Source organism: Balearica regulorum, chromosome 2 (assembly GCF_011004875.1).
Source record: "Balearica regulorum gibbericeps isolate bBalReg1 chromosome 2, bBalReg1.pri, whole genome shotgun sequence".
NCBI classification, from domain to species: domain Eukaryota; kingdom Metazoa; phylum Chordata; class Aves; order Gruiformes; family Gruidae; genus Balearica; species Balearica regulorum.
In genome coordinates, this window is record NC_046185.1 from 14,485,815 (window position 1) to 14,512,072 (window position 26,258).

Sequence of the window (26,258 nt, forward strand, 5' to 3'; positions counted from 1 at the left end):
ACTTTTTACCTATATTTTGTATCAAAATGTCTTGCTATAGATGTTTTTCTAAAGGCTATTTTGCTGGTAATTGGAGACTGACACATCATAGACAAATACACGATATCCAAGTGGAACGCTAAACCAGGGAAATGTTTTTTAAGGAAAGCCCAGGGCCAGTGTGGAAACCTAGCAAATAGTTTGTTTTTCAGAGTGGCGAGCCTTCCCGTCACCCCTCCTTCCACCACAACAGAGTTCATGATCAGACATGAAGCGGATCCTGCTCTATGAAAGCGGAGAATTAATTGTCAGCATTTTTCCAGTGAGAGAGATTTTCTTTGAGCATTCTTTCCTTTTATCCCTAACCTGAACCAATTGAGTTCCCAAATGGTGCAGAGCTTCTCTCTTAAATCCTTGATGGAGAGGTCTGAAATAAGTGTGGTGGAAAACCATGTAGACACAGGAAAGTTAAATTATGTCTTTTCCAGACACATTTAGAGGGGAGAAAGATCAAAAACTAGTTCCTTTGAGTGAATTTGATTTCATAGATTCTTACCATGAATGAAACCATTATTTCAAGTATGTTTGAAGTTTCAGATTCTATGTCTTTTAAATGAGTTTTAAACAGAAATCATCACAGAATTCACCAGTCACGTATGACTAAGCAAACAATTCTGTTCTGTAAATGCAAGGATACATCAGATTAATATGTAACTTTTCCTGTTATATACCATTTTAAAATTGTTTAACTGTCTGGATATATATGTTTTTAGACAGTATTAAAGGCAGGAAATTTTGAAGAAGTATTTAAATAAGAATGTTACCAAATACATAGAACAGCAGCTCTGTGTTGTTCCAGTGAGATGGATGCATTCCTGAGAGTTTCCCTTAAGAAAGTAGAGCCGTCTGATTTCCAGGAGCGCGCTCAGGCCGGTGTGGGTGTGCATACTGAGCGCCTGTTCCACTGCCAGCCTTAATAGGAGCTCTCCTTGGGCCAGACAGCCTTTCACTTGTCTTTCTGGGGAAAAAAGTCCTTGAACACTTTTGACATTTTTAAAACTTGATGTGTTGTAAACTCTGAAATTTGGCTTAAGAAAACCAAACACCTTTTAAATGTTTATTTTTCTGAGTAACTTGCCTGATTTCTGGCCCCCATCTGTACATCCTGCTTTGAGGCAGGGTGTTGCAGGACCTGGTCTGAAGCTGTAATTTTGTTTCAGCTGAACAGCATGGGCTGGGCAGGGTCCAGGTATTGACAGTGTGTGTCACCCCCATGGCATCGCACACACATTCTTGGTAGTTCATCAGCAACGCTCCATGGCTTTGAAACCAGAGAATCACAATGTTCTTGGAAAGAAAAGTTTGTAGGTGATGAAACACAAGCATGTCAGAGACCTAGGAACTGCAGATGGCTCTGATAATCTGCTTGTACATTCCGTGCAAATGATAACTTCCACTTCCAGTTCCTCCCTAGCTTTGTGTTCTTTAAAGCCAGTCTTGCCAACCTCGGGCAACCTGAAACTTACTGCTGATGTTCCTGGCAAACAAATTTGTAGGCACTGGTAAACAGAAAGGCTTTTGGATTAAGAGATCCTTTCAGCCACAGTTGCCCTTTCTGTTTGTTGTCTTAGAAGATAAGTGCAACAGTAGTTGTCTTGCACAATTCTATAATTTCTTCAGATAACTTTACAAGGAGCCAACACCAAAAGACACCTCTCATTATGTTAGATACAAAAAATGATATTTGGAGTATTTCCGGTGATGTGCTCTGTTACCAAGATTATAACTTGCAGTTAATACCAAGTTTATAAAATGCTTTTTGTTCTACAGTGAAATACAAGGTATAAGTTCTGGGGACCTACAGGCCTGTCAGTCTGACCTTGGTGCTGGGGAAGGTTATGGAGCAGATCATCTTGAGTGCCATCATGTGGCACGTACAGGACGACCAGGTGATCAGGCCCAGTCAGCATGGCGTCATGAGAGGCAGGTGCTTGACTTACCTGATCTCCTTCTATGACAAGGTGATAGGCTTAGTGGATGAGGGAAGGGCTGTGGATGTTGTCTACTGTGGATGTGGACTTTAGTAAAGCCTTTGACACTGTTTCCAGCAGCATTGTCCTGGAGAAACTGGCTGCTCATGGCTTGGATGGCTGTACGCTTCACTGGGTAACAAAACTGGCTGGATGGCTGGGCCCAAAGAGTTGTGGTGAATGGAGTTACATCCAGTTGGTGACCGGTCACAAGTGGTGTTCCCCAGGGCCAGTTCTCTTTCATATTTGGGGCCAGTTCTGTTTAATATCTTTATCAGTGTTCTGGATGAGGGGATCGAATGCACCTTCAGTCAGTTTGCCGACCACACCAAGTTGGGTGGGAATGTTGATCTGCTTGAGGGTAGGAAGGCTCGGCAGAGGGATCTGGACAGGCTGCATTCATGGGCCAAGGCCAGCTGTATGAGGTTCAACAAGACCAAGTGACGGGTCCTGCACTTGGGTCACAACAACCCCGTGCAATGCTACAGGCTTGGGGAAGAGTGGCTGGAAAGGTGCTCCGCAGAAAAGGACCTCAGGGTGTTGGTCGACAGTTGGCTGAATATGAGCCAGCAGTGTCCCCAGGTGGCCAAGGAGACCAATAACATCCTGGCTTGTATCAGAAATAGTGTGGCCAGCAGGACTAGGGAAGTGATCGTCCCCCCTGTATTTGGCACTGGTGAGGCCTCACCTTGAGTCCTGTGTTCAGTTTTGGGCCCCTCACTATGAGAAAGACACGGAGGTGCTGGAGCACGTCCAAAGCAGGGCAACGAAGCAGGTGAAGGGTCTAGAGCACAGCCCTTATGAGAAGCATCTGAGGGAACTGGGGTTGTTTAGCCTGGAGAAGAGGAGGCTGAGGGGAGACCTTTTCGCTCTCTACAACTACCTGAAAAGAGGTTGTAGCCAGGTGAGAGTTGGTCTCTTCTCCCAAGTAACAAGCGATAGGACAAGAGGAAATGGCCTCAAGTTGCTGCAGGGGAGGTTTAGATTGGAAAAATTTCTTGACCAAAAGGGTCATCAGTCATTGGAAGACGCTGCCCAGGGAAGTGGTTGAGTCACCAACCCTGGAGGTATTTAAAAGATGCGTAGATGTGGTACTTAGGGGGACATGGTTAAGTGGTGGACTTGGCTGTGCTAGGTGAACATTTGAACTAGATGATCTTAAAGGTCTTTTCCAACTTAAACAATTCTATGTTTCTATAAATGAAAAATTGTGGGAGTGGTTACTCCAGCTATATGGCAAAGCTCAGAAAGAAAACCTTAAAGATCTCCTCCAAAGATGGTGAAGTCTTCAGCTATTTTTATAAGGACCATCTTGTGTTTATTCATGAGTCTTTAAAAATTCTGCAGTGAACTAAACATATCCCTCTAGCCTTTTTCTTAGTTCCTGCTTAGTTGCAGAGTATGTCTGCAGGTTTTTAGGGTTTGAATTGTGTTTGTAGCATGCCTCACGTGGTAGTGTTTGGTTCCTATCTTGGGCTATGGGGTATTTCTGTAACAGGAGCTAAGTACTGCCCCTCCAACTTGAGTGCTCATCTTCTCTCACAAAGCAGGGCTGGCATGTATTAGTGTTGAGAGAAGAGTTGGCCAACACAAACTTCTGTGAAAGACTTGAGCTGGTCTTACTTTTTCCTAAACTCAAACTGTATAAACCAGGAAAAAGCAATCCTGCCAATACAGCCTAGTCCTGTTCCAATGTACTCTTTGAGGAATCCCTCTGGAAGTTCATTTTCTGTGGCTTTTTTGGTTTTCAGTAGGACTTCCAGTAACTAACTGGAGATCATTAACCCCCATTAAAATCTGGGAACTATCACTGGTAACTTTTTCTTTTAGAGCAAGGGCATAAAAATATCTCAGGATTTTGTGTAGCATTTCACTTAACAGGAGACTTGAAGTTAACTAAGTCTCACAGTTCAGACTACCAGAGCTGCATCTCAATTCTTGTGGACAAAAAGCCACACAGATACTTGAGAAGAAAATTGCTCTCCTCTACATTAGGTTTTACCCGCAGGCAGCAACTGGACCCTAATCAAGAAGGGTCAGTAGCTTAATCATCTTAAAAATCCAACAAATTCATGTTTGGATTGTTTAGCCTATTAAAATGAATGACTGGCTTTTCTCCAGCATGCATGGAACACACCAGTGCTACTGATTCTCATACCCTTTACCTCGGGGCAGCTTATGTTTTATCTAGAACTAGACTTTGAAGATAAGAGATTTAAGAAACGGGTAACTGGGCCCTTCAGCTGTCTGAAGAGACTTTCAAAAAGAAAGTTCCAAGCTACTTTCCCTTTCTCCTAAAACCTGTTGATCTCATATGTGAGAAAAGAAACTAAATTAATGGGAATTTGGCAAGCAGTATGAGAATGGTTCTATATGATACCATTGAACTACTTGCCGAGATGAAATTAGAATGAGATTTTTTTTTTAATTGCTCTTTTATAAATGTCTAGATTTGCTTTTTTCACATTTGGTGTTGACAGTAAGTCTGGAAAGCATTTCACCATTCCTTTACCCACTTCTCTGTTTATTTGAAGAATAACGTAATTCTTTGGACAAAGCCAAATGTGCAGTGCTGTTCTTTCTACAGTCCTACAGTTTTTAGCAGAATATATCACTTAAAGAAAACTCTTTCATTTGCAAAAAGCATCATCTTACTGAGATGAAGTTTCAATATACATTGCATTGATTTAACTTAAATCGTTTTCCAGACAGAATTCATACAATCCAGGTCAAAATCAGGGATTGACAGTAATTTTAAACAGCTTAGTTCGGTTTTGCTTAATTTGTTTTTAGGGAAAGTGGTATTGTAACCAGTTCATTTTAAATTGTGATAAGCCATTCTTAATTTCACTAAGAGTACTTAAATGCATAGTAGCATTGGTTTAGATAACTTGATTTATGGACACTTTTTGAAAATTAGAACAAGTGCTAGTTTTATGTAGAAAACCCCTCACGCTGCAGTTGAGGACCACAAGAGATTTATCTTAAGCTTTGTGTGTGCAGGAAAGGGTTAGTCGCTATAGCTGTACTGGCATAACAGTATCAATAAAGCCATCTTTTCTTACTCTGTTTTGTTATTAAATGCAGCTTCTGTTACTGTGGTTTATTCTCCAAGTGCCATAAGTTATACTTGTAGAAATGCTTTTTAGCCGAGATGATAGTCTGCATGAGAACTACGCCAATATGGAAAAGGTTCTTTTGCCCCCAAGCAGAGCGAGAAGTTCATGGTTTAGAATAGGCCAAGCTGGTTATTGGAAATTTAATGATAGTTTAAATGTCATTAGCTGTTTCACTGATTGTTTTACCAGAGGCCTAGAGCTACCCTGGGATAGTAGGTACATCTTGAGTAGAAAAACGATTCAATTCCCCACCAGCTCCAAACTCTGTTGATATTTGAGTGCAACCACCTAATTTGGTTTTACAGAGAATGATAGCCATGTCTAATCCTTGGGTTTTGATTTAATAGTGTGATTAGTCAAACAGATGAAATATGTTCAGAAATCCCCTTTAGCTATAGTGTACTTACCTAATAGCTATTGACTTTGGCACAACTTGCAAAGTGTACCTGAAAAATATATATATATTCCTCTTGTTTCGGAGTTTACAGTAAATTCTGGCTCTGAGTTGAAGTTTGTCTTTTAAGTTTGTCTATTTCAATGAATCTTAAGATATTCAAAATTTTGTAGTTGTATTCATAAATTAACCTTAAAAAGTATGCCAGATAGACCACAAATTTCATGCTATATGTGTATTGTGCAACGGTTTTATACAAAACCAAATTATTTGGAACCTTTTGTTATAAGAAAAGGCTAAAAACCATGTACTGTCGTTAATAAGTAGACATGAAAGATGAGCCATAGAATTATCCTGTGCAGGCAGCCGACTGTCATCAGTTAGCAATCATCCCACATTCCTGTGATTGTGATTTCCATAAATATGAAGAAGAGCATCACAGCAATACGGATCTAGTGTGCTGTGCTCCCTCAGAGCGATTGGATCATAGACTGGCTGAGGGCTAGGTACTAAGTGGCGTGATCAGTCCACAAGATCTTTGCACTAATTGGTCTTCCCCTATCTGTCGTCTTCTGTTTGAAACCATGTTGTTTATAAACTCTCCTAAAAGACACATTTATGAGCCAGTGGATAGAATTGGTTAACTACTTAACAAATTTGGGGGTAATTTAATACTTTAACACTAGTTAAACTACATTTCTTTGTGTATTTTAGTTTTTCAGCCAAGTTTGGAGAGATTTTGTCCCTGTTGTTACTTAGAATTCTTGAAATTTGTGTAGGAAAACCACACAGAACTTCTGTAAAACTACAGAGTCATCCTGAAGACTCATTCAGCTGTTTGGGGAACTCTCCACTGTTCTGCAGGAAACAGGGGAAAAAAGATTTAAAAAAAAAGGCAGTGGAAAAAAGTCTGTCATAGCAGCCACAGACCTAAAATCCTCTGGCATGAGTTACTCTTAAAACATTTTGATAACTGTGAGTTGAGACTGATACTTTTTTTTTTTTTTTGATGCATAACCGATGCAAATGGGAATCCTACCAGACATGAATTTTTTCAAGTAATAGGGAGAGTTGCACAGACTATAAATGGAAGAGATGGATGTGCCTTTCATACAGGGTGGTTATTAATTTTTATGGGGGTTTTAATGCACCTGGAGTGTTTTTTTTCATGCATGGAAGCAGTGAAATCTTAACAGAATTCTAAACCTATCCTTTTCAGCTTTTGCTCTTGTACCACTGCTTTCATCCCTGTGTCAGTTTATGAGTGTGCAGCATTAGTTAGCCTTCAGGCACTGACCTTTCACAGTGCTGATGCAAGGTTAAATCCTTTCTGAGCACGCATTGTTACTGCTGGTGAGACTGCAGAAAGTACAGGGACTCTGGCTCCCTGGGTCACGTTCTCCAATGGTGAGATAATTGCCTGCAGGTGAAGAGAAAAATGCAATTTGAGATCTTCAAAGCTTCCAAACCAGGTGTGCGTTGCTGAGTCAAGAGCACGTATTGACAGGTCACTTTTTCTGCGGCATTGACAATCTTACTTCTTAACACAGGCAGCTCTGAAACCATTGGTTAGCAGTCAGGAATACATGCTTGCAAGCGCACAAATGACTGTAGGAACTCCATGAAATTTGACTTTGTATAACTTCTTTTGAAATGCCTCGGACAATGCAACGTAACAACAAAACTATTCTGAGTAGAGATTGTTTATGGAGAGATTACTACCCAGGTTTTTTGAGCTTGAAAAAAGATCAGGTTGTGTTATCAAATGCTGTTTTATCAGCAGCATGTGGCTGAAAAAACTAGGCAGGTGTGTAACTTCTTTTGGAAGAAGAAGGAAGAGCAATGTCTATTATAAATTATATTGTTACAGCTAATCCCAGTGCATGTAGAAATTCTAAGCAACAGAATAATTTGGGTTAAAATGTGTAATTTTGAAGAAGTATTGTGAGCTATTAAAAATGAAGAGAAAATATTTTTTAAAGGATTGTCTGAAAATCAAAATGCTGTAAAGGATTGTAAAATAACTTCTTTACATATAAAATAGACAGTGTCGTGTATTACTCTAGAGCTTTAGACTTATTGTTTATTTGAGGTAATTAATGCTATTTTTCAGCTGTCTGCTGTAAGGACTGTATTACAAGGTGTTCTCTGGCTTGCCTAGAAATAAGGTGGTGAAGGTGGTCTATATAATTCTGAAATCAAGATAGTTGTAGTATAATGCAGACTGGTGATTACTTAGATTTGTCCTTCACAGAGTAACACCCCCACTGATTTTATTTTATTTTTTCTGAGGCTGTTTTACCTCCACAAAACATTGCTAGGCAAAGGGAAACATCTTTGCTGGAATGTGCTGACAAGAATTTAATAAAGATGGAACTGCGCAGCAAGTCTGTTCAGACTTGATGGAAATAAATACTCACTCCAGGAGTTGAAAATTGAACACATTTAACTTTTGGAAAGGGTCTCTGTTCTGTCCACTTTGACAGGAAAAATACCCTAGGAAGAGCACATTTCACATCATACTGAAAAAGAATATTGAAAATTATGGGGAGGGGGGAGTTCCATCATAGTTGCAACTCTGCAAGTAGGTCTTTTTGTACTCTGAGTTTCTGTTTGCCATCTGAGATATTTAGAGGCTGAGGTCATAGCTTCATGAGCATTTCTTCTGGCAAAAAGGTTGGTTTTTAAGTATCATCCATCACTTTTCTTGCTTTTCCATTCCACTTGTGTAGCAACAGAATAAAGAGAATCAAGGAACTGACCTAGATTAAAGATAACCTTGTTTTATGCAGCTGCACAAAGTGGTGTACGTTAGAGTTGGTGGGGATTGTTAGGGAAGCTGCTTAAGTTTTTCTTCTTCTAACGTGTATGGTCACCGAACTTCAGTATTAATTTAGCACAGTTATTTATTTGGAATAAATAAAATGGATCTTTACTTAAAGCCCTGCCTTTCTTCGCTGACTTTAGAGATGACTTGAAGAGACTTACCTCCTTAGGCTAAAGCTCGCCATTGTGAATTCTCTCTTCAGTGTCAATGCAGATTTCACACAGTTACAGTTTTGTCTGAAAAGCATTTCTAACTGCATCATTGTATTGCAGCAGACCAATTGGTTGGAAAGGACCTCTGGAGGTCATCTGGTCCAACCCCTCGGCTCAAGCAGGGCCACTTAGAGCCAGTTGCCCAGGACCATGTCCAGACGGCTTTTGAGTATCTCCAAGGATGGAGGCTCCACAGCCTTTCTGGGCAACCTGCTCAGTCACCCTCATAGTAAAAAAATATTCCCTGATGTTCAGATGGTACATGCTGTGTTTCAGTCTCTAGTGCCTCTAGTCCTGTCACTGGGCTCCACTGAAAAGAACCTGGCCCTGTCCTCTCTGCACCCTCCTTTCAGGTAGTCATATACTTTAATGAAATCCCTCTGAGCCTTCTCTTCCCCAGGCTGAACAGTCACAGCTCTCTTAGCCTTTCCTCATATATGAGATGCTCCAGTCCCATAATCATCTCTGTGGCCCTTCATTGAACTCCCCAGTATGTCCAGGTCTCCCTTGTACTGGGGAGCCCAGAACTGGACCCAGCACTCCAGGTGCGGCCTCACCAGTACTGAGTAGAGGGGAAGGATCACCTTCTCGACCTGCTGGTAATGCTTTCCTGACTGCAGCCCAGGATACCATTTGCCGCCTTTGCAGCGAGGGCACATTTCTGGCTCATGTTCAACTTGGTGTCCACCAGGATGCCCAAAACATTTGTAGGTGAATGCAATTCACCTGAAGCATTTGCACATCTGAGTTAGCCCTATCCAACTAATCTTTTGAGTTTGTTAATATATCTGAATGGCTCTAATTTTGAGAAAGAGTAAGTCAGTTTTGAGTTTCAGTGAGATTTCACAAATTGCTCTGATTTTTTAATCACTAAAAATAACCTGGATGTATAGAGTGTCTTCAGAATCCCTTAAGTATAGCACATTATTTCTGACAGGTGAAATACCTGTTCCATTTGGTCCTTAATTTCGCCAACATTTTGCATATTCTGTTGAGTGTTGTAGATCCAACCTTTAACAGCTCTTTCACAAGTGGACATTTCATCCTTTATATGCAGTGTACAGTTAGCTCGTGATTTTCATTACATTCAAATAATAGGTATGAAAAGAATAACCAGATTCACAAAGCCTTATAATAAGGCTGTTCAGGTCCTTTTTCTTTAGAATTCTGAATTTTATAAACCAGTTGTCCTATTCCTCTCTCTGCTCTGCTGAGCATGTAACCCTGCAGGTGGCATGCAGAGTCTTCACGGGCCACAGGTAGTTCACAGATCCCTTTCGTGGAGAACACTGTATTTGCTAACTAGTGTGCTGAAAAAAGTTTGTGGTAGTGAGCCAAGCAGAACTGGCTTCCCACCATTTTCCTCTTAGTATTTTATTCAGAATCTGTAGGTATCTTGAATAAGTTATAAAGAGGCAGATCAGGAAGTTGAAAACTTTTATTTTCTAATCTTGACATCTTTTAGAAATAATGATGTAATATATTAAAGGATTTTTCAGTGAAGATTGTCTTTATTATCTCATTTTCCATTTTGAAATTAGTACTAACCATTCAGTTTGTTAATCTTCCTTCAGTTCTGTTTTTTCTTACACTCTGAATAACTTGTTTCCTGAGAAAATACAATCAAAGTTTTATTCTGCTTTTTACAGAATCATAAACTGGCAATGCCACAGGACCACAGCATTTTAAACTATATGATTTTTAACATAGCATATACAACAGTAGTATTACTGCTGTCATTGATGGAGCTTCGCTGATGTGGGAGTTGTGGTAGAGGCTAAAAAGACAGCAGCCATAGGTGCATACAGTTGTGATTTTGATGTTTCAAGGAGGCATTTGGCTTATTTTGTTACATAATGGGAGTTAGTTTCAGAATTTTTTTTTTAAAATGCGTGCACATTCACTCCTGATATCGTACTGTTTCTCGGCATTGTAGACTGGATTAACACTTCCTGAAATTCTTAACAGCTGTCACTCATCAAGAGATAAGAATAGTAATTCTTTTCAAAATTAAGGCAAATTCAAGACTATTAAGAAATTGGACGTATCTGAGTAGAAAGGCTTTGTAGAGTATTGGTTTACAAAGAGGTATGCTCAGGTTTATGTGAGAGAAATCAGATTATAAAATAGACTGAACAAGACCTACTGTGCCTGTAGAGAAGATCTTAGCCTGTCATCTAGGGTTTAGTTTGACCTCAGTCTTATTTCTTGAAGTGGGTTACAGAGCAAAAAAGTTACAGTTTCCCTGTAAAGGAGAAAACTCTCCTGATCCATCTGATTTATTCAGCATTTGAGAGTGTAGGGCTGGCATCCGTATCAAAAGACAACGTGGAATACCTTAATTCTGCAGTGTTGGGAAGAAGAAAGCGCTACCAATTACAGTGGTGACCACTAAGAACCTTTTGTTTTCCATAGCAAAAACTGATGCTATAAACTGCAGGTATGTGCAGGTTTACCTGTTTTGTAAGGTTCAGTGACTGTGGATTATCAGAATTTTACATCAGCTGTATTCCTCTTCTGGTAGTTGTGAGTATGGGAAAAAGTTGGGAGAATTTAAGAGATTTGAAATCTATAATCAGAGCTTAGGACCAGCTCTTCAGTTTCTTTTACTCAACAGTAAAGTATTTGTTAAGAGAGAGAAGCACTGAGAGGCATGGTATAATTGGATGTTAATTTAATATGCTGAGTATTTTGCCTAGAATTCACTGGACTGTGTCTTAATGCTTTTTATGTGCAGTATAAAATGTTAGTAGGACAATTTTTTTTTTAGTGTTTTGGTGGCAGACATCTACTGCACAGACTAATGTTGCATATATTTAGTGAACCCGTAATACTTTGCCTTTCAGCGCAGTTTTCAGAGATGCTTGTTCCCACATTCTGCCTCCTATTTCCCCTTGTCTTGGAGCCTGCTATCAATATTCAGAATGTTACCTTTTTTGAAAAAAAAGAAAAAAAAAAAAAGAAAAAAGAAGCAGCTATGTGAAGTCTTGCCTTTGCGTGAATTTCTGGACCATCTCTTCTAGGAGATACCATTTCCTTTGTTCCAAACGCATAATCTCGGTGCTTCGCTGAAGAAGGGCAAAAGCGCTGCCACCAAAGAACACCACTCTTGCGTGGATTTATGTCGTTTATCAATGAGCAGTTATCCATTGGTGTTCACAAGTAGTTCATCATTCTCTCTGAGTAGACAAGGTTTTTGTGGGTTCATATTCTTCGTCTGACAAAATATTTATAACACTTTTGCCAAAGGCAGTGTTTTTCAAGGTTTAGCCTTCCTAGTGCCAAGGACTCTTTAAAAGCAGAGACTGTGTTCTCAAAAGCCAAGTACTAGTAGGCATAAAAGCCTACTGTGGCAATAGAAAAGGCTTTAAAAACTTTTGTATTTGTTCACACAAGTGTTTCAGTGTAGAAAATCCTGCCTTTAAGCTTCATTAACTTCGTCAGACTGCAAACTAAGAGTCCAATGTTTTCTGCATTTAACTTTTAAGACAACGAGCATTAGGGTTGAAATGCAGATTACAAGCAAAAAATACTGGATTTTCATGCCAGAACAAAGTACTGTGAGACCGCTAGCTCTGCTGCTCTCCAACATAACCCTAGAGTGCAGTTTTAAATCTGCCACTCAAATTAAAACGCAAAATCCTTTGAGCAATGTGCAGGAGGATGAATTGGCCTATAAAAAAAAGAGTAATAGCTATAAGCTGCAAGACAATGATGTCTTTTCCATGCTGCATCCCTGAAATCCTTCAGTACTGGCCCACCTGTCTAGGATGGATGCGGTGAGAAAACTTCTAACTCACTGCTGAGAATTTTTCAAAATCCTGCTCTCTTAATGCACCGCAAACAGTGTGATATAAGGAAATATATATTCTGGTACGCAGGGGTGGGGTCTGGGTAACAAAATGTGGAATACATCTGAGTACTGAAATCCAGGATTCTAGGAGATGTGACTTGACTTTCAGTACATATTTGCCCTCAAATGTTGAGTATGTTCCAGTCCAGCATTAAGCAAGTATGTAAACAAAGGAGATGGTGCTTTCAGCAATTCTTTCATGCACAAAAGATACAAATCCAAATGTTAATACAGAATATGCCATTTAAATGGAAAACAAAGAGGCTTTATGATTCATTACAGTGTGAACACTAGCTTGCCTTTATAGTCATTCTTTAAAATTCATATAATCATCAAATTTTATATGATACACTTGAAATAGCACAAACTGAATTCCAGAGTTGCTTTCACAGAAGAACCTACAGGCTCGTCCAAGAATTGCATAAATGACGTCACTTTGCAGTGCTATTGGTTGAAAAATGCTAGATCTGCAACATATGGTTTTAATGACTAATTAAGTATTAGATTTCTGGATGGCATCTCTGCAGCCATCTAAACTCTCTGTCTCCAAAGTAAGCTCCCTGCTTCTATTGCTGTCTGCTTTTTATTTGCATTCGATGAACAAAATTAATGATAGAAGTTACCACCGTTGTAAATTTAATTCGCTTTCCCGTTTTGGATTGCAGCTTTTTCTGTACTCCAGACTGTTTTCATTCAACTTCACGGCAAATCCACTGACCTAGTATCCCGCGACACGTTTCCAGAACCTGTGTTCCTACATCTCTTGTTCAGTTCTAGCGAGACACAGCTCACATCACCTGTTTCAATTCGTGTATGAAAGAAGTAACCAGAAGAGCCACGGATAAAGGGCTGCTGTATTTCTAACGGGTTGTGTTATGGCAGCCGGTGTATTTGCGTGAGTGCAGTGTGCCATGAAGAGCAGCCCGTTCGCGCTGTGCACACGCGGTGTGCGTCCCGGGCACACCAGGCACCATCAGCCTGCGCTGTTCTTTTTTTAGAGGCGACTGGGCAGAGCCCTAAATTCTCTCCAGGACCTGGTAGGGACGTAGACTTGCATCTAGCCTTCAAACTGAGCATTCCTCTGAAAACCGTCATCTACTCTGAACCTTCTCGGTTCAGAGAGAATGTGGTTTCTGCGGCAGGTGGATGTGTGGCAGGCAGAGGCAACGACATGTGCTTGAATAGGAAATTGCAGAGGGTTGCAAACAACTTTCTCTTGTCCAACAACATTCTTCATCCAAGTAGAAGGGATTTGCAGAACCTTTCAGATTCAAAGTAGGTTTCTTTTTAAATCATCAGGTTTAATTTTTCTTGTAGTGTTGTGGTGGACTATGCTGTTAACTTAAAACTTGCCATCTTATGCACGGGTTATTCATTTTTTAAAAGTGGAGACAAATTAGTACCAGTGTTCAAAGTGATTGAGACTGCGTTCAGGTAAAGATGCTTTTTGGTTTGCCTAGGAAGTAGGAGTGGCTTCTAAGAAACACCTTGACCAATAGCCCTGATGTCTGTAAATTCTTATAGGTCTTAGTAAACTTCTTTGATTTGTTCTGGCTTTTTTATATAATCCAGAAAATATTATTCTTCTTCAGCACAAAAACTTCAAGCACCAGAATAAGGAAATAAAAATAGATATGCCTGGTACTGCATCATTAAAGCAAAACCACTGTAGTTCCCCTACATTCCTTAAAGCACTTCTCTTTTTTTTTTTCCAGACCTAAAGATTTCCGAAGGAAGTAATAATAAAAGAAGAAGTGCCATCAGGAATGTCTCTCCTCCTTGAAAAAAAATTCTTCTAACATGGAAGCATCTGTGCATCTTGGTGAACCCTTCTGTACAGAATGTTTTTGATGGGTGTTAGCAAACTTTATTTGGAAAGATTATAAAAATTACTGTATTTGAAACAGCAAAGAAGAGATACTATATTGTTAATACCACCTGTACTCTGTGTTGTGTGATCTGATATTTGTTAATTACATTTGGTTTAAGGCTATTATTAAAGAATTGATACATTTTAAATGAGTATTTACATCTCATGGAAACAGTACATTGTTTATTGAAATGAAGTATCTCACTCTAAAAGTTGAAAACTGGCATTCCGTGCAGTCAGACAGTGAGTAATTACTGTCACAGAGCTCCCATGAACGGCACGCTGTTGGTAGATAATCTGATTTGCTTTTCTGGTGAAACAGGTGGTCCATCCTTACACAGCTTGGTGGCTGAGAGAATGCCCAAAAAAAGGGAATTGTTCCTGTAGAACTCGTTCTCTCTTTGGGGGATGTAAAAAAAAAAAAAGTGTCCTGAGCTGTTTATTGCTTCTGTAATAGATTGTGCAGTTCTTCTGGATGCCTTTTCTGGAATGCGGAGTGAATACACCATATGAAAGTAACAGTGATGTCTATGCAGGCCTGCAGTGTCCTCGTCTTTTTAGGTGCATACACCCACTGAAGATACTGTGGTGGTGGTCAGCGAACTCAAACTTGTTCCAGAGCCAAATCACATTAGAAAACCACGACTCTTCAGAGGAAGCAGCACACGTACCAGATATGTGTGTATGCGTACTCTGGTCCTGTTAGAGGTGAGAAAAATATTGTGAAAAGATGCATCTGGGAGGAATGAGGAGGTGGTGAGGTTTGTGGTGGCCATTTTTTGTGTCCTGTGGGAGTTTATCTCACAGGCTTCAGTAGCCTTCTAGAAAGAGGTTTTTTGCACAACAGGCTTTGCCTGTTGGTCACCGACCATAATTCTTAATCCTGAAGCTTTGGCCAGTTTTTGATACAATATGTCAGAATATACGCTTGGAACACCAAAAATGAAGCCGAGGAGAAATGAGTTTGTGCTTACAGAGGGCTGCTTTGCTACGGGGAGGAAGATTGCAGCATTTTGGTGTCTGGAGTCCCTTGGAAGCTGGAAGAGTGATGCTGCAGTTCCAGCAGAACTTACTGCTGGAATACTGCAGAGCAGCGAGGACAGCATGAATTTCAGAGGAGATACTGTCTGATAGATTGCGTCCTAACTGCAAACCGTGCTGGTGGGAAAGGTGCACCACCAGGAGCTGCATGATAAATTAGGCATGTAACAAACAGCATGAAAGCTGCTCTTTTTTTTTTTTTTTTTTTTTTTTTTTTAACTAATCTTACTGGTTTTCAGCCTCGTCTGCTCTGTGCTTAAATCTCTAGTGTGCTGAATGACAACATCAAGGTTGACTCTACTCTCCGGATGCTGACTGTTATTAAATATATTCCTAATACTATGTTATCCTTGATGCAGAGATGTTACAAGCAGCATACCTCTCCAGCCAGGCGTAGCTGCTGAAGGTGGCACATGTTCATCAACTGCAGCACCCACCTGGGGCTGCGCAGTGTTTTCTGAAGTGGCTCTTTCTCTCCCAGAGCGGGGCTGCTGCCAGCCCAACGTGGTACACACACATTTTGTTACAGGGCTTAGCGAGAGAAGAGAAGCAAAGGCAGCTCACAGGGAGATACTCTTTCTCTCCCCCCCCCCCCCCCGCCCCTTAAGTCCAAATCTGATTTTGATTGAAGTCACAGGAGCAGAGCTTCCATACTGAAAGAATGTATTAAAGAACAAAGCAGCAACATTTTTGTTATGAAAACCAAATGAGGAAACTGAACTTAAGTAAGTGTTGAATGATGCAAAATAGTCTTAAAAATTAGTTTGCTTCTGCAGGTTACTTCCCTGAAGTTCATTACTGCTTTTCTGCTCAGATAAACCTGCCAGCCAAAGCTGGTGCAGGAATAAGAAGTGAAGCACGTGCTGTTTCCTGTGTAGTAGAAGATGCTGGTATAGTTATGGGCCAAATTTTACAGTGGTAGGAAAATTTGTGTTTTCTGTATCAAATAGGAAGAAAATGATTGTTTTATTTATAATCCTATTTCATTATATGAAATAATGAGTTGGCAGTGGGCATTTCCTTGGCATTGTCCCAGGAAATGTTCCTGTCCAGTGAACGTGCAGACTTCATTTCCAAGCTGGTAACCACATGTAGTTAACTAGTAAAAGGATTTTTAAAAAGTTAAAGTGGTCTTTTTTTGTGTGTAAGGACACAATACATACACTTTATTGGTGAGGTCTGGGTGGCATCAGCTGTTCACCATGTGCTAAATACTTGACAGTCAGCAACTACAGTCTGTTAGGCAGTCTGGAAAAATGCGAAACAATCCTGATTAGCCAGAGACTGAATTTGGGAGAAAATGGTGACCATATGTGTCTCTGTCTTTTTTTTTGGCGAGTGTACCAAGCCCAACTGATATTTTTCTTCCTTGGTAGTGCCCACCAGGTACTTGTTAGTACTGTGGTATCCCCAGAAGTGAACAGATGACCAGTGGTACGTGAAGCATTCTGGTTAGCGGGGCGCCAGGAAATGGCATTATAAAGTTAAAGCAAGTTAACTAGTGCTTTAGTATAGGAATTCAGTTATAAACCTCTAATGACTACACCTAATTTATTTTATTTGTTACCCCCCAAGTAATCTCTCTGTTTAATTCACTGCCTGCACATCCCATATGGTGTGAGGGGAGAGGGCTGTGCTGGCAGCTGGTCGGGCGTGTGTCCCACCGCCGGAGGGGTCCCCGCGGGCCGGAGGGCCCAGTGCTGCTCCCAGCCGCTGCCCCGGGGGCACAGCGAGGCGACACCAACCTCACAGCCCCAGCGCACTTGGGACCAGTGACTGTTCACCTATGGGGCAAATAACACCAGTTGCGTTATTTTGAAGCGTTTGACGAGGTCTGTGCTGTCTTCTCTCCATGCCTGGATTTGCTTGACCACTCTTCCTGGTCCCACAGGAACCTGAGAGTTGGTTACAGTGTTGCTTGATGACCAGTCCAGGGCACAAATTAATCATGAATTGCTTGACCACTGATTTGCCATCAGTGACCTCAGAGTCGCGTCCACTGGTCCCAAAGTTCGGTACACCGGGGGCTGAGCAGGCGATGTCAGTACAGCCCCGGGGGTGGGAGGATCCCAGCCTGGAACCAGCGGGAGAGAGGTCACACGGGGCTTAGTTACCGGGGGTGTTCACAGCCATGGGCAAGCAGGTCAGTCAGTGATGCAGCCATAGCCTGTATTTCATTTTAGCAATCTCTGACTGTCAGCTGTGTGTGCCAGGGCGATACGCCCACATGCACACACTGCCACGCTCACCTGGTGCTTCAGTAGTCTGTAAACTGGAGTTAAGCTACTTAAAGTCTGTAAGTTACATGATACTTTTCTACCTTCTACTTTAACTGCAAGGAGATGACGTTCAACTCACAGTTCCATCGACTTCTGACCTGTCTCCAAGGAAGTGGTGGGAGAAACAATGGGAAAAAGAAACACAGCCCAGGAACTTAGCCACCTAGCAAGAACCGGCCCTGGGCTGCAGCCAGCAGCAGGTGTTAGTCACGTCTACAAACAGTTTGGGTCAGTGATGGGGCAGAATTCTGGGCCAGAGAATTTGAGATGACCCAGCAAAGGAACAAGCTTGCCATCTTCCTGATGAGTTAAGAGCCCCTGGCCAAAGCTGAGGGGCCTTTCCTTACTGAGCCCAAACAGATGGCAGGAACACAGGGCTGGGACCCAGAGGCCGTCCCATCCTCTCTTCAGCTCTACAGGGCAGGATTAAAAGCGTTCCAAACCTTCGGCTTCAACTTATGCATGAACAGGTTTGAGCTTCTACTTTAAGTCCTGCTTTGATGCTTTAGTCTCCATAGTGCTGTTCAATGCTCTTTATTGAGTCACTTTGTATACTGGGTTTGTTGTAATGTAAGGAGTCGCTTTGTGCCCCTCGCGTGGCTGGGTTGGGGTTTTTCCTTCCTCTCGCCATCAGCTGACCCAAGTTGCCTTCGCAACTCTACCTTTGCCCATGGCACATCAACGTGCAGAATCTCAGGTCCATAGATGGTACGACCACCTCATCTCATAGTTACTCTCTACACTTGCCCATATGCAATTTTTAAAAGGTGAAATACTGTGTATACTACGTCCCTACAGCCTTTAAAAATAAAACTCTTGCCCAAAAGTGTTGAAAAGAGAAAATGTATTTTCTTCTTTTCATTCTGTTCCCCAAAGATCTACACAATTGTTCCAAGTTAAAAATCAGTCAAATACAGAATTAACGTATAAAAAGCTTGCCACTTTTATTTGCATACAAAACAGAAATGAAAGAGGTTCACAATAAATTACCAGTGTGCTCCCATGGAACATTCATGTGTATTTATATAATGTGGGTTAAAAAAAAAAATATTCCATTAACACAAGATTTCTTTGCAAAAGTAATAGCTGGGTTCAAGGAAACCTGATTATGCATTGTTCTCCAGTGAATTTAGCAGGGTTACTCTGCTAGTAAAACAATTCATCCAAAACTAACAGAACAATCAACTGGAAAAACAGGGATAAAAAAGAGCATTAACTTTTCTGAATGGTTCTACAAACACCAAGTAGCCAGATGCAGTATTTTAGATACAGTTTGAATAGCGTATGGAACAGTACTCCAGAGAAAGATCTACAAGTGACCTTTCATCTTCATCTAGCACCAACCCACTAACATCCTAAGGTTCTGGCATGCAAGATAATTACCATTATTTCTTGTGTCAACTGAGCACATCCTTTTTTTTTTTTTCTCCCTCCTTTAATTCAAGAGCCTGTAAACCTCTTCCGTGCCAGGTTAGGCACCTGGACAAAGGGCCACACACAGATGCACGTAAAACGTTTCCCTTTTTTAAACAGTTCATTGAGAGGGTTTTTTCCCGTTCACCCTTTTGCGCGCTGGAGTCTGGACGCTCCTTTTGGCTATCTTCCTGGTGAAGCGGCTAATTCCCGGGGATCTCAGTTCAAGAGCTTCCATCTCTTCTCGAACGGGAGTAAACTCTGGTTGAGCAAGATGAGGTGATGGATAGGAGGACTGGGAGTACGGGGATGGTAAGGGGTAGGACCCGTGAACTACGTACGGCTGTTGCTCACCATCATAAAGGTCCTCGGGGTCATAGATTTGGTAGGAGTTATGTGGCAACTGCACTACTGGGATGTCTTGATCAGTTGGCTCACCGTATCCACCTTAACCCACCACCACCAAGAGCATTCATATGGTTAACAAAGGAGAAGGGGAGTAGAAAATTAAAGCACTCATTAGGAAATTGACATTTTATATAGAGATATATTTATATATAATGTGTGTGAGGATATATATCATCTTTAAATACACATCTTTTATTCACAGAAAGGAACAGTGAAAACATTTAACAAAATTAATAAGCTGGAGCAATTGGAAACCCACCAACAGACAGCCAAGTTAGTTGGAAACCACCACCGGGATTTGTCAAACGTCCAGTTGTAATACTGCGCTCATTATACACTGCACAACCTGCCTGCTTTACCTTATTCCAATTATGGGCTAGAATACATGATTAAAAGGCAAACAATGGGTCAGGCAATAATTTTTAGCAGTGCAAGGAAGCGAAGTGCATGTACAGCGGCTAGTAAGTTCATTAGTGGTAGTCAATATCGTTGATGGAAAGCACAGAACAGTTCAGCATCCATCTCTGACCTTCAGCCAAATGAGACCTGAACCAGAGTGAGCCTTTCACCTTCTGGATCGGTAGCCATTGTAAGGGATTGGGCCTTAAAACAGGAAAGGAACAACGGGGAGGGGAAGTGAGGGGAAAAGGATAGGAAGAGACGACAACAAAAACATTCAGGTAAGTAAAACATACAAATCAGCTCACAGGCAGATTAAACCGTCAATGTCAAACAAATATGCCTTATGTGTAACATTTGTAGGAACTAGCGCTTTACTAACAAGTTTTGATTTTAGGTTGGGCGACGTAATTTTTGGTAATTGTGTTAACTTCCTCCCATGGCCCCTCCGTGCTACAAGGAGATGGGAAAGTAGGGTACAGAGAAGACGTAGAAAGAATCATGTTCTCCAGATTGCCTCGCTGGTTAATGACGGACACGTGCATCCCCGTGTCAGGTTACACTACTAGGGGTTTAGTAAGGGTCATGCTCTCATGCCATTCAGAGGCACACGGAAGGGGAAACTGAACAACACGTTTGAAAAACTACAAATGGAAAACTCTGCTGTCATGAACAATAGGAGGTGGGGGTTCAACACACAGACCGTTGGGACGGAGCAGGCTCTACACAAAGACGTACAGGACGAAAACCCACTACACAGGATTCGTTTTAGGGGCTGGGATCAGCTGGTGGACTTCCCCTGGTCACTACGCTGGGGTCACCTTCTCCTCACGCTGCAGTCCCACCAAACACGGCAGCACTGGACACGCACGTTTTAATGGAGCAACCACGTTTTAGCGCAAGGTTCACCAGTAGCCTCCAGCTTACTTTGGCTGTTGGAAAATGCCACCCCGGCCTCTACAAACGGCAGCCGCCCTGACTCCCAGCTACTCACCTCCCATGCCGTAACCAGCGCAGGAGGACGGATCACAGTACCCTGGTGGGCCAGAAGGACCCTGTGAGCCCGGGGGCCCCATATGACCGGCGGGACCTCGTGGGCCTGGAGAACCTGGTGGTCCGGGGCTGCCAGTTCGACTTTCTCCTGGAGGTCCTGAGCAGGAGGGGGAAATGAAACATTTGAGCGGCGCGTTTCATAAAGCAGCGAGTTGAGGTCACCTTGGCAGGTCTGGTGCTTTGAAAACATGGCACCGAGCATGCTACAAACACTTCCAGGAGACAGCGTGAGCGGAGGAGCATCTCAGCAAGCCAAGGGAAAGGCTACAGCCTTCCTCTGCAAGGAAGACGAAGCAGCGGCCAGAGAGGAGGCTCGTTAGGAGCGGGGAACCCCCGCTGCTCCGTCTTCCTTGCCAGAGGCAGCTCTTAGCCAGAAATTTGTACTAAAGCAAATGTTTCAAGCGTCAGATGTTTAGAAAGGCAGTTTCATGGGGGAGGATGGACCCGGCTGCCTGCGCAGCTCCCGATTCACCCACTCACTTTCACTTCTGGGTAACGCTGCGCCTCGATACTGGTGCTCCAGTATATCCTAACAAAGTCAATGCAATTTTACGCCTGTTCCAACAGGCCCTGGATATCACCTTCTCTGCTTTTTTCAGGAGCTAAATATAAATCCCTGTGATTAATATGCTTAATTAATATACATTTCTCTGTCAAGTTACAGCTAGGTATGACTTTGAGCCAATGGGAAAACAAATGCAAATTAATCCAGAGTAATTTTTTCCCTTTCCAGGCTCCATTTCTGAAAAAAAAAAAAAATAATTAAAACATTAAAAAGGAAGGTTTTGGAGAAGCAGTTTATCACAGGGAAAAGGAAAACACTTGTGTGACTGATGACACCGTCATGTGACGCATCACGACGTCATATTACATAGTAAGAAAATGATGACAATTAAGATGCCTGAGCTACTGACTCTTCTGCTACTTAAGCCTTAGAAGTGGAGGACAGAGCCATGCAGGTCTTAGCGGCTTTGTGCATGGGTCGGAGTGGTCTAATCCAGGTGTCCCGAACACAAGAGCTTTACCTGTAGATCCTGGTGGGCCTCGGGGTCCTTGTGTTCCAACACCTGGATTGCCTTTTTCTCCTTTCTCGCCTGGTAAACCTAAGGAAATAGTCCTCATCAGAGTCACATTTTGAACAAAACTGTGTGCAGTGTTTATTATTTAACCAGGGTTATAGTTCCATGTGTTATTTTTCATCTAAAAACAGATGGCAGAGAAGGAAGGAGGTAAAAATAAAGAATTATTTGGTTCTTTTCCCCCTCCTTTCCCTGACAGCCTCTCAAGGGAAACATGGCATTCCTGGGGTCTTAAGCATTCCTGCTGCCATGGCAGTTCCATCGAGGTGGTATGCAGAGGCATCAGCCAGTTTCCAGGCTGCACTTCCTGCTGGAAAGCTGCCTCTGGACTATACCAAAGTACAACTACTGTAAGTCAGAAGATCCTCAGAACCTCACAAAGCTCTCCACAAATTACTGTGTGGCCAAGCGTCAAATTTTCAATGCCACAGCAAATTTTCCTTTGAACTTTGACCCACCAAACAGTGGTTCAGCATAAAATGGGTCTATGCATAAACAGAGTTATCGTGGGTGATTGCAGAGTCTTGCTAAAATGGAAGGAGTTGCAGCACAGCCGAAAGCCATTCACCCAAATGAAGCCCAATCTCAGAGCTTCCTAGTCACAAAACTCAGACATTCCAACATGCACAGCCATCGAGTTGTGTTCCTGCGCTTGCTCATGGCCCTAAATTTCTATCGTTGGGTCTGATCCCTGGAGATCACAGATCTAGAAATCCAGAGAAGGCACAACCTTCTTCCAGCTTTCCATCTCCTTCTGCACTACCACTATGGCATCCCATAAAAACACTTTCTATACGCGGCAATCACAACGAATGGTGTTGAACTAAAGTAGGTGTCAAAACTACAAATTCCAGACCCTGAGTTTCCACCAGCGACTTGGAAAGTCTCATAAAGTTTATGTTTGATTTGGATGGTTCAAAGACACCAAATCCAGGCTGGTTTGTGGGACTTTCCCCCCATTTTCCAGACCTCCCAGCACTGGTAATTGCTCTCACTGCTTCACAGCTTCCACACTTTCAGAGTCAAAGCCAATATAGAGCACCTTCATAAAAACAAAGTAGAAAGAAAACAGCTGCTGCCCTTGATGGGGCAGTATCTACAATTTCAACTGACTGGCCCTCCTTCCTTCCCTTCTGCTCAGGGAACTGTTAACTCTTAAAGAAAAACATCTGGAGGACACCTCATTTTTGCAAGTAGCCATAGAAGATCTTTTATTTTCCATCCTAAGTTAATTTCTGATGGAAGCAAATAAGCAAGAACAAGCTCTAACTGTGGAAAAAATTGTAATTAAAACCCATCACTGACAAAGAATTGCTCACATCAAGTTTACAAAATAAGAGTTTGCTGAATTACAGGGGATTCCGTATCTGCTGAGGCATTCCAGGTCTTGTACTGACCAGGTGGCTTCAAGGGCAATATATCAGGTAGCCCAATCACCTGGAACATACAGGCCACACCACTGCCATCAATCACTCCATATTGAGCCCATTGTTTTTAACCAAAGCATGACAAGCTCTTTGTCTTACCTCTACAAGGCTTTTTGACACTGTTCTGGCATATTTAGGTATTATTTCCTGTTTCCCTTTTATTTCCTTTGATTACACAATATCGGGGCTTTTCTGGTTAGGGTGTTTGTTTGGGTTTTTTAAATGTCTTTTAGTGACCAGTTATTTTCTCATAGCAAAATTATACAACCATAGCTCCTTTTCACATTTCCCATTAGGGTGTCTCCTATGCTTTCCAAACGTTTCTAGCAACACTGTATTTTACAGCAGAGACTTGGCCACCAAGAGAAGAAACACCATGGCCAAAGTAAATTAGCAGAAAGTGGCAAAAGAGAGATGGTGTGATAATCTGGGTGATGTTTATACCATTAATTTGCAAACAGCAGGTACCTTCTTCCTGCTTCCAGAGGATATTGGGCAAGACAGAGCAAGGTCTTGTATGTCTCATCCCCAAATTTATGGATACCAGAATATTTATATAACTGCTACTAAAAGTGACATCTTTGTGTTTGGTTGTCCCAACTGTTTAGTCATTTGATGACTACAAAGCTGCATCAGTTTCTTCTGAATCTAACATTCCTCCCTATCGATGTCGCCACGTTAGAAGTGTTACCGAATGTTCCTCTGACCAGTGTAGGAACACAAGGGCCAGAGTGTACCCCAGAATGTGTTCTGACCTGGAGACTCTAGCTCATGCCTCTAAAACATGTTGATTTGATAACCATAATTCTTCATTTTCTGAATCACCTGCCGGGCTTATTGGCAAATTCTTGCTTGTATCACGCTCAGTAGCCAGATTCTTGATCAGATAAGCTTGTTATCCCATGACTGGCACTTCACACTGACTTCCAGGGATGCTTCACAGTGATGGTCAAGGAATTCTTGTGAATTCTTGTGACCACGGGCTCGGCTCTCCTTTGTTGGTTTCATGGTTTCACCTGTGCTTAACTATGACACTCAAGGCAAAGTGAGCACCTCCTCCGCTGTTTAAAATCTTAGGGAAATTCTCAAAATGATCTGTAACCACCCAAGCTGCCACAAAGCCACCTTGTCAAAGGGCATAAACGCCTTGGCAGCAGAATGAAGCCAAGTCTGATGTGCATGACACGGTTAAGCACCTACACTCGCTCTAGAGCACCTGAAGAGAGTTAGGCCTTTAGGACAGGTTACAGAAGCCAGACCATGAAGGTGGTCACAATTAAATACAGAAGAAAAGCTGAAGGGAGGCACGCCACGACTGTATCCCTTTAGGAACAGCTCCCAGAGCTGCCTCACCAGGGCACACATTTTACCTATCTATCTACCTAGAGAAATAGGTAAACACATGCACACTGAAAGATTTAAATATCAGTGTCATGATCCCACTCGTTTTCACTAGCTGTAGTCTGGGTGAGAGGCCAGTAGTGTTTCAGGGGGCTGTGGACAATAGGATTTCAGGGGTCTCCACTCCCCTTCTCTAGCACCCTTCCATTTCCCAGTATATTTGAGACCCTGGAGAAGTCCAGAGCTCACTCCACAGTGCGGACAGCAGCACAACATGGTTCTGCCATGCTGAGACCCATCTCTCCTATGCTAAGACCCATCCCACATGCAGGCTTTGAGATTTTTAGATGATGGCATGTAGCTGAAATCCAGAAATCTTGGATGTTCAAGTGTAGACAATCCTGATGATGTGGCTTGGATACGTGACTGTATGTTTTCCCCTACTCAGTGGTTCTGACTACCACCTCAGGATGCATTAAGCCAAAAAGATGGCTCTCTAGCCTAACTGCTCAAAAACTTACCCGGGAAAGGGAGGCCTTGTTTCAGAACTTATTCCAAGATCTAATATCCAAAACACAGAGGAATATATTTATCAAACTGAACCACAAGACCTTCTCCCAGTGCTGGTAGTAGGTAGGAAAGGAATGCAGCTTCAAATTTCTGAAATTATGCTCTAACCATTTAGCCACTGGAGAAAAGCTGGAGAGGAACTAGCACCACCATCTCTTCTATCAAGCCTCCTTCACATCCGATCTTTGTATTTTCTATCTTGTACACCACAGCTTTCTCTTACAACTAAATTAGTTCCTACCGGCCTTTTGCAAGTAGACAATGAGCAACCTCTGGCCAAAATACAAGACGACTAAAAGCAATGTGACCAGGCTGATGAAGGGGAAGCCTTGAGCTAACACAACCTTGTTGCTAAGGAAGGGCTCAGCACCGTTAATACAACCCCTTTGGTGATCTCAGAACAGCAGCAGAGAAAATTTGTGTCTGACTGCAGGCTAACATACTGCAGTACCCCTACCTTACCTCGTGGTTGTACGAGGTACCTATTGGTCTTGTTCAGGCTGGTTTAGACTTTCAGATTACGAAGTGTCCAAAAGATAAGTTTCAGGAATTTTACATCCATAGCTTTTGGTAGCCCTAGCTCCTAAATCACACTGGGTCTTAAGTGTTTAAATTACTTAGGCATCTTGAAATTTGCTAACATCTTTTCTTCTGCGCTTCTTAGCAAAGTAATACACGTGATTCCTGCTCTCAGAGACTGTCTTCTAAGTCCACTATGAACCTCCCATTTGCAATCTAGCATTTGTTCAGAGATTGCAGTTTCAGTCAGAGGTGCTATCCAGAACCTGTGATGAATCATTGCATTGCATAGTGCATGTAGGAAGGAGTCCTAGGAGGCAGACCCATGCTCTAACCTATATTTATATTCCTGGGAGAACCTGCCAAAAAACCCGTGTCATCTGTGATCAACAACTGAATTCCACCCATAAAGACAAAGTTCTCAGGCAAACCTATTGTCCTGCTT

The 26,258-nt window shown here is 42.0% G+C and overlaps 2 protein-coding genes across 9 annotated transcripts in view; one reads left to right on the plus strand and one right to left on the minus strand.

Moving 5' to 3' along the window:
- MRPL13 (mitochondrial ribosomal protein L13) overlaps window positions 1-14,433 on the plus strand; it is a 38,581-nt gene extending 24,148 nt beyond the window's left edge. Inside the window, exon 7 of the mRNA XM_075743414.1 lies at window positions 14,130-14,433. Within this exon, the coding sequence (XP_075599529.1) occupies window positions 14,130-14,154 (25 nt within the window). The 3' untranslated portion in view covers window positions 14,155-14,433. The remainder of the gene's footprint in view (window positions 1-14,129) is intronic.
- Window positions 14,434-18,523: 4,090 nt separating this feature from the next.
- Window positions 18,524-26,258, minus strand: part of COL14A1 (collagen type XIV alpha 1 chain) — a 129,864-nt gene continuing 122,129 nt past the window's right edge. For 3 of the 8 annotated variants that reach the window (XM_075743417.1, XM_075743416.1, XM_075743415.1), the window contains exons 46-48: window positions 21,903-21,980; window positions 20,819-20,974; window positions 18,941-19,464 (exon numbers count right to left, since the gene is read on the minus strand). In XM_075743417.1, coding sequence (XP_075599532.1) covers window positions 19,139-19,464; window positions 20,819-20,974; window positions 21,903-21,980 — 560 coding nt within the window. In that variant the 3' untranslated portion in view covers window positions 18,941-19,138. Of the gene's footprint in view, window positions 19,465-19,858; window positions 20,029-20,818; window positions 20,975-21,902; window positions 21,981-26,258 lie in introns of those variants that run through there. The other 5 variants (XR_012833729.1, XM_075743420.1, XM_075743419.1 and 2 more) reach the window with 5 other exon arrangements.